This window comes from Rhamphochromis sp. 'chilingali' (genome assembly GCF_963969265.1).
Source record: "Rhamphochromis sp. 'chilingali' genome assembly, chromosome: 17".
Taxonomy (NCBI): Eukaryota; Metazoa; Chordata; class Actinopteri; order Cichliformes; family Cichlidae; genus Rhamphochromis; species Rhamphochromis sp. 'chilingali'.
In genome coordinates this window covers 20,406,834-20,419,611 of record NC_137944.1, presented here as the reverse complement: position 1 = coordinate 20,419,611, position 12,778 = coordinate 20,406,834, and the positions used below count along the sequence as shown (strand labels likewise).

At 39.7% G+C, this 12,778-nt stretch overlaps 1 protein-coding gene across 2 annotated transcripts; it reads right to left on the bottom strand.

Moving 5' to 3' along the window:
- Positions 1–3,191: 3,191 nt before the first annotated feature.
- On the bottom strand, positions 3,192–11,776 carry mtdha (metadherin a). 2 transcript variants are annotated; one of them, XM_080862411.1, is made up of 12 exons: positions 11,281–11,776; positions 10,303–10,401; positions 9,938–10,049; positions 9,550–9,711; positions 9,229–9,291; positions 8,830–9,003; positions 7,826–7,903; positions 7,369–7,440; positions 7,147–7,274; positions 6,934–7,044; positions 6,750–6,849; positions 3,192–5,857 (listed from the first exon to the last, which is right to left on the bottom strand). In XM_080862411.1, the coding sequence occupies exons 1-12, from the start codon at positions 11,656–11,658 to the stop codon at positions 5,790–5,792; spliced, it is 1,545 nt and encodes a 514-aa protein (XP_080718537.1). In that variant the 5' UTR covers positions 11,659–11,776; the 3' UTR covers positions 3,192–5,789. The 2 variants fall into 2 exon arrangements, with proteins under 2 accessions (XP_080718537.1, XP_080718536.1); XM_080862410.1 differs by having other exon boundaries at positions 7,826–7,909; positions 11,281–11,769.
- Between the last annotated feature and the right edge of the window lie 1,002 nt (positions 11,777–12,778).

The following is a 12,778-nucleotide window of genomic DNA, read 5'->3' as shown; positions in this document are numbered from 1 at the left end:
ACATTCCTCTGAACATGGTCAGGTACAAGGAATGGACTTAAAGAGAAAATGCACCCAATGTCCAAATAAAAACTTTGAAAAACCATCAGAAAGCCTATTGCTCACGACCATTTAATAAAAAAAAAAGTTTAAAAAAAAAAAGTGTGGCTATGCCAAAAACATTACTGATTCATCACTGATTTGTTTTTTTTGTTGTTTTTTTTTTTAATATTTTTTCATTATCTCAGGTTTCAATATATAAATTTCTAACTAAATCTGTTTAATCAAAAAAGCATTGTGTTCAGAAAAAGGAACAACAGGTCAAGAGAGACCGTCACGGCCCTCTTTTTTGACACCATATGCTTAACACTGAAACCAAAAGAGATAATTTCATTGCACCATTTTTTTCTTGCTTAAACAAAAGCCTCAAAAACCTATAGATTGATGTGCTTTTTGTAATGTTAAGAGCATGAAACTCCAGTTAATCTTGTGCCATTTTGTCTCTGTCTGTGCAAACATCACAGACCAAGCCTGACAGATGGGCCAGTGACCACAGCTCTGCTAAGCTCCAGTGGGTGGACAGCATCATCGGCACATTAGGGGATTTTCCTCTTCTGCTGCCATGACTTAACACCGATCAGACATGCTGGAATAAGACAAAATCTCAAAGTCATGGTCCCATTTTCCAGGCTGAATAGATTTTCCATATTAATTGTGAGTGTGTCGGAAGTTTTATTATACAAAGGAACGGTCCAACTGTCTATTCTTTTTTAGAATAGATGAGCAAGTTGCTATGTTCTTGTTTCAGTTTGTAGCTGAATCAGACCTCTGCATTTCAGACACAGGGATAGATTTTTTTTAAAGCAGCATTAGCAAATGCTTTTCATAGCAAGGCTTTTAGCAACCACAGTACCATCCATTACAGAGTGACCTTCTCTATTAATACATCTGCCTCTCATACACACACACAAAAAAGAAGAAAAAACCCCACAACAATCCCCCCAAAAAAGGGAAGAATGGGGAAAAACCATGATGGTCCACTGAAGTGAATGCGAATGGACAGTGAGCCAGAGATTGTGAGAGATTAAAAGCCGGCAAATCCTAAATGAACTGAGAGATAAAGGATGGAGAGAGATGAAGCGAAGGAGGTCAGGCTCTGTGAGCGTGCCACGCGACTGCCTAACCACATTGACGGATGCAGTGTTTTGGCCGCAAGAGGGTCACTGTAGCCAGGGTCTGACAGAGTCCTGACTAGTGACACAGATTTGTACTGTAGCAAGCAGTGAGTCCTCACTTTAATCATGCCAGAATTGGGATTACTTTGACGGCAAACAAACTACATTAGAAAGAAAATACGAACAACAGGGAACTGTTAACAACTGTTAACAACAGTAAACAGAGTAATGGTACCATTGAACATTACTTATTGATTTAGCCATTCCATACTTGATGGTTAACATGGCACTATTAGTAATACTATTTCTATGTTTCAGTGTCACTGACTACCATCTGTATAGGCTACATATAGCAGTATATAAACTATTAACTGCTAATATGAAATATGACATTTCTCAAAGTCTGCACTTGGATAAAAGTTTAGCTCTCTGGCAGAGTGAGTGCTTTTTAAAGGCAGTTTTTATAAAAGAAAGCTTGCGGTGTTCCACAAGGCAGTAGTTAAGGGCTACTTTTATTTTCAATTTTTTGAAAAGTATTTTGAAGATAATGTCAAAAAAGTATGCATGTTGATGATGCAACATATGCATCACCTAAATTAGTAGTAAGGAAAATTTATGTGTTGGACTTGCAAGGCATTACTAAAAGGCTGCAAATTAATAATACTATATAGTTCATATATATATATATATCAGATCTGGAGCATGCTACTGGCTGATCATCTGGTCAAGTGCTTTTTAAAAAACATCTTAAAACCCCCTCCAAAATAAAACCCTGAAATTGCATTGAACAGAGCAGCCAGCTCTTCATTATTCTTGCTGTACAAATGTTTACAAGAAGCATAAACAGCTATCCTGGCTAAATGTGGAAGATAAATTTAAGGCAAGCCTCCTGGTAACCATGCAAACTGTTTTATGGAATCATACAATAGACTTCTTTCATGATGCCATACACTCACTGGTCACTTCAATAGGTGCACCTTGGTAGTCCTGGGTGCGACCCTCTTTTGTCTCCTGTACAGTCTTAATTCTTTATTGCATAGATTCAACAAGGTGCTGGAAACATTGCACAGATATTTTGCTCCCTATTGACATGATAGCAGTGGCTGCAGATTTTGTGGCTGCACATCCATGATGTGACTCCATCTTTCCACTATGCCTCAAAGGTGCTCTCTATATGTTTGAGATAAGGACTCAACATGGTCAGCAACAATACTCAGGTAATTGTGGCATTTAAATTATGCTCAGTTGGTACTAAAGCGCCCAAAGTATACCAAGAAAACATATCCCACACCACTACACCATCACCAGCTCAACAATTGATACAAGGCAGGATGGATCCATTATTTCATGTTGTTTACATGAAATTCTGACACCACTATCTGAAAGCCGTAGCAGAAATTGAGACTTATTAAATCAGGCAGTGTTTTTTGGTTCAATTTTGGTGACCCTGGTTATTTTGGTTAGCTGACTGGAGTGGCACCTCGCATGGTCTTCTGCTGCTGTAGCTCATCTGCTGTGAGATTTGAGGCGAAGCTCTTCTGCATACCTTGGTCATAATGTGGTTATTTGAGCCTGTCTTTCTCTGGCCTGCTAACTGAATATTTTCTCTTTTTTTGAACCATCTTCTGTAAACCCTAGAATAGTTGGTTGGCACCACCAACCATGTCACGTTCAAAGTCACCTTTCTTCCCCATTCTGATACTCATTTTGAACTTTGACATCTCATCTTGACCATTCCAACATGTGTAAATGAGTTACCGCCATGTGACTAGTTGATCAGATAGTGTTAATGAGGAGTTAAACAGGTGTACCTAATAAAGTGGCCAGGGATGGTATGTTTTCGCATTTGGTTAATTTTTACATATTAAAGAAAAGTGGCAAAGCAGCTGTTTAAGGCACAGGTAATCGATCAAATCAACAATACACTTCACATGAGAATCTCATGTTAGGAGAATCTTTTTAAAAGAGTTAATAACACCAAAAACCTTCTTCACGATATGAAGGGAAGGGAAAAAAAACATTTCCATGACAATGTGATACAAGCACTTCTCATTTAATTTTCATCTTTACCAAACAAACATAGAAATTTCATTTTTATCTCCTCATTAAACAAAACCCTTCACAAAAAAACATTTCCTAGAGACAAGTATATAAATACGTTGATTGAGTCATCATCATATTCATCAGTAAAAATTTAACAAAAGGGCACCTGAAACCACAGTGACATATCACTTTATCCTCTGCAATCTACCAGGTCTACCAACAACTACCACCATCAGCTGATCGATGCCTTGATGCACTACATCTCACAAAAACATGGTAATGTCCCCTTAAACTGGATGCCCACATGAAAGCTGCAATTCGTCTCCATACAGAAAGCTATTACAGTATAGATACTGAGTGGTACTATGAGTGGACCAAGTACTAACATTTAAAGCAAAAGTTTGATCACTTTATCTCATTCTATTATCAAAGTCATGCAAAATTAAATCAATTCTGACACCAAAACTTGCAACTGGATGGAAACTATAAAAAGGACTCCAACGCACTTTCTATACAACTACAAGTTAAGGCAATGGAATTAAATTCCTTTTATATATGTCTGTAATTCTGTGAGTGTATGTATGTGTGTGTGTGTGTCTTGTTTAAAATCAAATAGATGTGGAGTTAAAGCTGCTCCACGTCATATCTCTAAGTATATCCTCATTCTCAGTTTAGGTCAAAAACATTTAGCCCATCACACATCTTGGAACAAAGGTCCAAACTAAAAAGATTAAAATAGTTCACAATATGCAAAAGATGATAAAAACATTTCTTCAAAATCAAAAGGAACCAAATACAGCCTTTTGCACAGTGCAATTACAGAACTGGAAAAAGCCCTTACAATCTGTACATATGGCATGGCTTTTTCTAGCACAAAAGTGGAAGAAATGTTTAAAAAAAAATCACAAGAGTTCAGAAGTGATCATTAGGTATGGAAAAAAATCTAAATACAATCCAGTCAGATAAAAGACAGACATACTCAGGGCGATATTGTTTATAAAAGTACAGGGATTACACATTTGTAGTCCTACTGCAGTATAGTTTAATCCCACTAGTAACTTCACAATACAGTGCCTCCCGGTGGTTCATATCAGTTACTGCAGCCTAGATGTACAGTTAAGTCTCCAATGGGGATCCAGAATCAGTTGTTTAATATCAAAAATCCAATCTGTCATTCAAAAAGACTATATATCATATCATTTACTAACTTTCAGCCTCCCAACATTTCCCTTCTGACACCCTGAAGCTCAGACAGAAGTGTTTTCATTTATTTGTAGCAAAGCTGGGTTTTGTGCATACAGTTAGACAGGTGTACAGTTAGGAGTTGGACAGTAATGGCTGTGCTTCTATGGCTAAGATGCCTTTCACACCAGTGTAACTGACATTGACCACAGCTGCCACTCATTCAGTCATTAAAAGCACAAACTACACACCCTACAGCAGAGTGTTTTCACTCAAATGACAGAAATATTAGACAAAAGAATACACAAACCTATCTCAAAACAATACTCACATGCCATATGTATGCTGACAGAGCCGTGAGTTGTGGTTCAGTCACGCAAGAGTAAAAAAACAGGACAGCAGCCTCTTTTTAGGGTTGCCTGGTGATTGGATTTATTTAATATTTATGTTGGTAACGACTGCAAGTAGTTGTGGTGACCAACTGGTCGCCCAAAAGTTGAGCATGGAACACCCTCAGCCTCTGGGCGACCACTTTCATTCGCAAATGTGTCTTCAAACAAACATCATTATTCTCAGACAGATTGCTGAAGGTTTTAGAATGATGTTGCAATTAATCCAAGTCAGTCTGCACTGATGGCGATGACACAACTCTTTCCAGTATAGGACTTGACTAGGCTGGTTTTCACCTGGTTGTATTCCTATATAAAAGCAAAGTTGCCAAGTGCCTATATCATTTTGCAGCTACATCACTGTCCTGTAGCACCCATCAGTACCAATCAATGTGTCTAATGGTAGTAGTCACCTGAACACCCTTACAGCTCTTAATGACGGATGTCACATCAAACCCAGTATAAAGAGCAGGAGTATCTTAATCTGTCAGTGTACATATGGGCATGTGAGTGAGATAGGTATATTTCTCTGCTCCATAACCTTTCAATAACTCATAGGGGGCTGCTGCACAGAAATCAAAACAAAGTGCAACACTGTGTGGAACCAAAAAGTGTGGTGTTCTGGTAAAAAACAGAAAAGAAAAAAAAAAAAATCACAAAAGAAATAAAAATTTAAAACCCGTTTTATTTTTTGGGGTTAACAATTACATACACTCTCAGAGGGGGCAAATAAAGTCTCAAAACAAAACACCTTTGCTGTCATTAAATATGTACCTCCACTAAAAGCCCACCTCACCCCAAACTCCACTCTGTTTGCAGTATAGCAAATAGTGCAAATTAGTTAAGTTTTCAGTCCATAGGACTACATTTCATCTCTGAATTTCGCCAAGCAGGTGATACCTTCCACCTGTTTACTTTTTTGTTTGTGAAACTGATCTCTGAACTGTGTACCTGGTAATTATTGCATGTGACACGTTTAACAATCATTTGCATATGCTTTGTCTGGACCTGTGAGGTGAATTCATGTCTCCCTTCGGACCTTTTTCTTCTGGGAGAACTTCGGAGGCTCCGCAATCTGCTCTGACCTCTCTGCACGGAGATGAAAGAAAAAAAAAAAAGTTTTTCAATTGAAATTTAAGGGCATCCAGTTACAGAACATTTCCTCAAACAAAAGTAAATTCAACAGTGTTTCAACAATGTGTATTATTCGGTTTTCACACGTGCTCTGAATAAATGATCTGATTGACTGAACAGCATCATGTGGGATGACTAACAATACACTCAGCTGGTCTGCATGTTTCCTGTGTGAGTACATTCATTAATGTAGAGACAAAGGAAAAGGCTGCACAGGCTGCTAAAATAACCCTACCGTAATTACAAGAAGAGCTGGACAGAGTAAAACAGAAACGGTCTTAGATTTTTTTCTTCAAAAAAAGTCAACCAAAGTTAAATCTTACATTTTCTTAACTTGGGACTTTTACAGTGTTGGGCCAGAAAAATTTCAGTATTATTAATTTGTCACATTAACGACGTGTCATTATAGTAAAGTTGACCAAGTGTCTTTCCAATGTAAGCTAAATCTCTCCTAAAGTTTAAATGAGCTGCCACTGTCAGTCTGGGTTGCTGTGGGAAAGCAGGGTTGGCCTGTAAGGCAGGGTTAGGAGAGGTGTGTTGACAAGTTGGTGCCGCCCTTCTGGCAGCTGTAAAGAAGTACTGATTAGTGCATCCGATAGAACAGCAACTCTCTGGGATTTTAGCTAAGTGAAACTGAAAGATGTTCAATGGATGGCTGGAGGGCAAAGGACCGCAGTACTGCTTTTGCCCGCCAGGTGGGCGTGTCACGTGATAACTATGAAATAATGACCTTGGGTATATACCCACAGATAGTGACTTGTGTTTAAATGAAACCTAAACAAGCCGCTCTTAGAAATGATTACAACACAGTGAACACAGATTTGGAGTCAGAGATGTTGAAACCTACTCTGAGTGGAGGTTATGCTGGCATTCTGCCTTTTGGAGGGCAGTGCAGGAAGCTCTTGGGGTTTGGGTATTGTGTTGACTACGTGCGCCGTGCTCACCGTCTACAACCCAAGAAATGATTATATTACAACAGGTTAAATATTCACTTGAAGACCTGATTTTATCAGCTTGGTTTGGTTTATTACCTGAGCGTCAGATGCAGCCTCCTCTTCTGTTTTCTTCTTCTTTTTCCTCTTCTTTTTCGATTTGGCTTCTCCGCCGGACGGATCCTCTGTGTCCCTCTCATCCTCCAACACCTGACGCAACAATAAGACATACAGATCAATTTATGTGAAGCCTATAATAGAAACAATACAGTAAGAAGCCAGAATTAAAACAAAACAAAACAAAACAAAAACCTTATTGGGGACAGGCTGTTCTTTCTGCACAGGAGCTGGTGTCACCAACACGGGGGGCTCTTCATAGTTTCCCCAATGCTCCACTGGGGCATTCCAGTCAGAGCTGGGATCTGCTGCTGCCATCCCATCTAAAAAAACAAATCACACAATACAGATGGAAGATAGTTAGATGGTAAAAACCTGAAGAATCTTTTTAGGAGGATTTGATGCATAGCTACTTACTGAATCCTGACCATTCATCATTAACCTTAGGGCGGCTTGCCCACTGCAGATCCACTGAATTTGAAATTGGATCTGTATGAGACAGAAGGTTATTTGTTAATTTATTTATTTTAATGAGGGACGTAGACTCATTAATCTAGCCATGACAATTATCAATCAATCAATAAGCATCCACACTGGAAGCGATTAATCGCCTTGAAGCTGATGGCTGGTTGCTTGCAGACATTTCTGTATCTAGTTGCCTTGGTAACCCTGTAATGTATTTACTGCCAGGTCACATGCCAATCAACGGCATCACGAGCTTTCATTGTTAGTCACTTCAGTTCCGTCATTTGCAAGCCTTATCCTGGGTCCCGCCCACTCTGTGCTGGCAGCAGCACTTATTTTCCCGAGTGTCACCGACTCGCTTCCAGTGTGGACACAGCTGAAAGGTCTGGTGTGTGACTGGGTGACAAACCTGTGGTGTTTAGTCCCAGCATGGAGAAGGACACTGGGCTGAGGTCAGGCTTTATCCGGCCATCAATGCCACTCCACGCTGTTGCTGACAGCACACAGAAAGACAGGTTATGCTGGTGGAATGCAAACAAACTGCAGCGGAGATTAAACGTTAACAGCATGGTTTCTAATATGAGGCTGGAGTATCTTGTCTTTTTTCCACTGGCATGTTTTCTTGAACACCTCACAGCATGAAATCCAGTCTCCTGGAGATAAAATAACTAAATAAATCAAAATCACATTATACACAAAGAAAGGTCTACTCTAGTTTTACCAAACATCCTGCTCAGTTTCATGATAAATGCACTGTGTTTACCTTGGCAGGCTTACAGTGAGCTTGACATCCACAAGGTTTGTCTGACAATAATCCATCAGGACAAGCCGGGTTATTACTTGGGCTGCCCTTGTTGAGGCAGCAGTTAACTCAAGTTTAAATTTTCAAAGATTTAACCTGCTGTCATAGCTGCTTACTAAATGTTAGCTCAGGTTATAATTTCATTAACAGACTGTCTTTATTTTCACTACACCCTGACCTTATGTCAGTGGTGCCAGTGCTGTGACAAAGCCAGTTCTGTCTCAGTGTCTTCTGAGAACTAGCCCACACTTGGAAAGCATTAAGAAATGATCTTTACATAGAATTTAGAGGATTTGTGGGCTACATCTGCCAATTATTGATGAGTTTCTTGCAGTAGGGTCTCTCACAGCCACTGAGTTTAAACTGCTATGCCTGCGCCAGCTTTTCGACCTGGTTTTATTCTCTCTTCTGCTGAAACTGATGCTAGATTGACCACCAGAATCTGCACTAGTGGAAAAGGGGCAAAGGTCATTTCATTTCATTATCAGCTCTAATGTTTCGTGTAGAGAGAAATCTCCTCCAGTATGTTCAGTCTAGAATCTCTTATGTCATACAAACTATTAATATCTACATTTGTGGTGTAAAAAGGTTTACTCAGATCTAGATGGTACCTTGTGACTCCTGAGCCCACGGCTGGGGTTCTGGCTGGCCCCTGTAATGTGTAGCTGCTGAGATAGCACTCCACTTGTTTCCCTCCATAGTGCTCATCTGACCTGGGATCTTCAAGGACATATCATTCCAGCCTCCACCATTGACCGAAGGTTCCTTCCTCCAGCTGGAGGAAACTGAGGGAACATGCAAACAGGAAAGACCATCAGAGTCCCTCAGTAACAGTTTTGTTCAAAATATGTCACAGGAGGGGAGTTCAGACCAGTTCACTGACAAGAAAACAACACTTACGAGCAATATTGAAATTTCACTGGACTGAGCAGCTTGAAAATCACCTCTGTGATACCTTAAAACTCTGAATAAGTTCACGTTTAAGAGAGCCTCATAAAAAAATGGTTTACCTTTGTCTTTAACGGCTTCACTGGCTGTATCTCCCTTTCCAGTGGTTCTTGAATGAAAAGACTCTGAAACAGGGTTGGAAACAGGGTTATTACCACATAATACTGTGTGATAATGCGGGTAGACTATATATCAAAATTGCATACTGAATATGCTACCTTCTTCTGTCATTTTAGAATAAAATACATTTGCCTTAATGCACTTAGTTGCTGCAATGTGACTGGCTCATTAGATACTTGTGTTAATGAGCACCTCAACAGGTGTAGCTAAAAGAGTGGGTGGTGACTATATTTAAACATAGTGAATTCCTTCTACATGAATACCATGGTTTCCTCTGTTCCTCTTGTTAACTGCTGCTGGTACAGTTGCCTCCACGTGCGTTTTTGATGCTTCCACACTTCCTGAACCGCCAGAGTCCTCAGGACCCTTTTCCTTCCTGCGCTGCTGCCTCTTTTCTCGGTTACTGACTTTTGTCTCCCACACACCTGGATGACACACACATACATGCACCCCAAAAATAACACGACATTCTAAGGGAATGTGGTATATATCGGACTATGAAGGATATTTGCTCATTACTATATTTTAAAGAGTCTGGCTGCAATCAGAATGACAGGACATGCATGAGAAGCACATTCTGCATAATATTAAAATGTCCTTTTGAAAATGAGAAGCTATTGTGACATTTCCGCCTCAACGGTTGAGCTGTACCGTCATCAGGTTCCTTCCCATCGTTTGAAGACAAAAGCTGAACTGGTTTCACATCTGTCTTGTTCTTCTTCTTGTTCTTCTTCACCTGCACCGGGGCTTGCACCTCCGGTTTCTGTGGACAGAAATAAAAGAACAATCAAGTTACCTCATAATAACAACTTTACTGCACTTAATGTCTTTTATTATTTATCATCCCAACAGTAGTCTCCAAATGTATTTTTTCACTGCACAGAAGTGGAGTTTTAGCAGTATGTCACCAGTAATAAAACTATCTTGCAAAACATCAACAAAACTGAGCAATTCAGGGAAATGCTGCGCCTACTCTGCCCACCACTGGTTTCACATTTCCTTAATTTTGATCATACCTTCTCAGTTTTGATCTGTGCTGGCAGCTTAGAAACTGCCTCAGCCACTTTAACTTCCTCTTGAGCCACAGTCACTGGCTGCCCATTGGACTGAGACTTCTGGAGGGGTGAAAAGACACAGATAAGAAACATACAGCATGACAACCCAGAAAAACAGGGAGTGCTAAAGAAAATATCAACTTACTTAAAATAAAAACGACAGTTTTTGCGTCAACACTAAATTATTAAGCCTTATATGACTGGTTAATAACACACTTATTGTCTGTTAGCTTGTTTTAAAAGTTATATTTAACAGGTTAAACAGATTATCGCTTTTTAAATACGAACTTCAAAGAAGCGCGCCTGGGTTGCGGACGTCTTTAAAACCATTTTCACTCATCAAAGCGAAAGTTGAAGCTTCAGGTGGCTAACGATGACGTATAAACTAGCTAGCTAAACAGGAGTATCAGGTGGTTGCAAACACCGATAACACCTTCCCTTTCTTAATAAAATACCCTACCTTCATCCATATGCAGTTAGATTACGGGTTTATTTTTGTCACTTGTAAGTGGGTCGTGGAATTGTCCCTAGATGGCCTAATTTGTGCTGTGTAAACAAAGTATACGACGAGCTATACGACCGTCAATTCATACATGCCAGGTAGCTAGCTGGCTAGCTAACGCCAAACTTAACCGCTTTTGTTAATAAAATAATAAAATAAGTGTCTAACTGAACTGTTTTGCAGAGGGAGCACTTAGGTTAAGGAGTTAAATGAACACCCGCGCGTGTTGTGACTGACTCGCTGTGATTAGACGGCTCGGTAAAGGCTGCTGAACGTTGTGTGGACTCAGATGCTAGATTTTCCTCCTTGTTTCTCCCTTTTGTATGTGCTCATGGTTTTGTATATGTAATTGTATGTGTATGTGCATTTTATATGTAAACTTGTTTACTTTAAATAAAGTTAGTTTAAAAAAAAAAAGTAAAGGCTGCCTGCGGTACCTTTTCTACCGTTTTCTTTTTGTTCTTCTTCTTCTGCTCTTCTGGTTTGGCAGTTTTAGCGAAACCGGCCTTGAGGGGCTCGCCGCCGCCGCCGCCGCTGCTGCTGCTCCTGCTGCTGCCGTGTGTGACCGGGGATCCTCGCTTTTTCCCGGCGAGCAGCCCGCCGCAAACAGCGGCCCACGACAGACTGATCAGCAGCAGAAGACCCGCCGCGGCCGTGGACAGGATGACCCACGTCGGGTACAGCTCGGGCTTCAGACCCAAGTCAACCCCGAATCGAGCCCGAACATATCCCTGTCCCGAAGACAGCAGCTCCTTCAAGTGGCTGGAAAGCAGCTCGGCTTTCTCCAGCGCAAGACCTCGCAAGTCTCCAGCCATCTTTCAAAATTGCGCATACACTAGCTGTAGCTATCATTTCCAGCGCCCGTGCTAACGGAGGAGTGGCTAATCTAATCTGACTGTTAACATCAAGGCTACAAACAGCAGCATATCAATACTACATCTGCTCAGTATTAAAAAGCTCACACTCACAGGTTTGTCCAGGACAGCATCATGCACTTACACGAGCCGCTCTGTAAGAACAGGAGCTTTTCTGTCTTACCCATGAATTTGAAAATTACCCATGCACAAAATACTAAAACACATATGCTATATAAATGACACCTGTCCTGAGGTTAAATGTACACGTAGTTGTTGAAAAAGTGGTTCCAAACAATTATTTAAAAATACAAAATAACAACTTAAAAATATAACAACTAAAATCAGTTACAACCCACTTTTTCTGCTTTGTGTTGATAGACTCTTGTAATTGTTAAGCCTTAAAAGAAAGAGATAAAACAGTGAGACGAAAAAGAAGTGACACAATCCAGTCAGGTGTTAACTCCAAAAACACTAAATCTTTGACAAATTTTGTGTTTATCCGATCTTTATGTCTAGATTGTGTCACTCTAACCAGTTTAACCCACATTACAAAAAGACAACAAATTAATTTTTTGAAATTTCTTTCTTTTATTTCATTTAACTGCATTTACCCTTCACTTTCATGCGTTATTACATTACACAGCTCACGTTTTATTTCTGAGAGAACACTAATATTAGCACTGATTTGCAACCCAGCTGCTCGAAATCCCGTGAGTGCACATATAAAACATTACTGTACAAACATGTTAACAACATACCGAATATTATTAAACAATACATCCGTGGTCCTGAGTATTTTGTTTGAGTTAGACTTATGTCATAATCTGTGAATTAAAAAAAAAATCCATTCATCCATGTTATCTTGTGCAACACTGTTACTCTAATATTAACCCTGGTGCTTTATAATTTGAATAAAATAACCATAAATGTTTTTCTTAGCTCACAAGGGAGTAATCTATTGCCTTTGTAGCATAGTTTCAATTATTTTCTGAAAAGTGTACAAAAAAATGTATTCAACAAACACTCAAAGATAAATACTAAAATTACAAAAAAAGGTAGGTTCTGAAAGTTGTTTAAA

Bases quoted from the DNA above. Each gene is read 5' to 3' on its own strand.
- mtdha (XM_080862410.1), bottom strand. From the start codon at position 11,658: ATGGCTGGAGACTTGCGAGGTCTTGCGCTGGAGAAAGCCGAGCTGCTT. The intron at 10,050-10,302 runs GTATGATCAAAA...TTCTGTCCACAG, and splicing joins CACAGATCAAAACTGAGAAG to AAACCGGAGGTGCAAGCCCC. The intron at 6,850-6,933 runs GTAATAAACCAA...CTTGGGTTGTAG, and splicing joins AGGCTGCATCTGACGCTCAG to ACGGTGAGCACGGCGCACGT.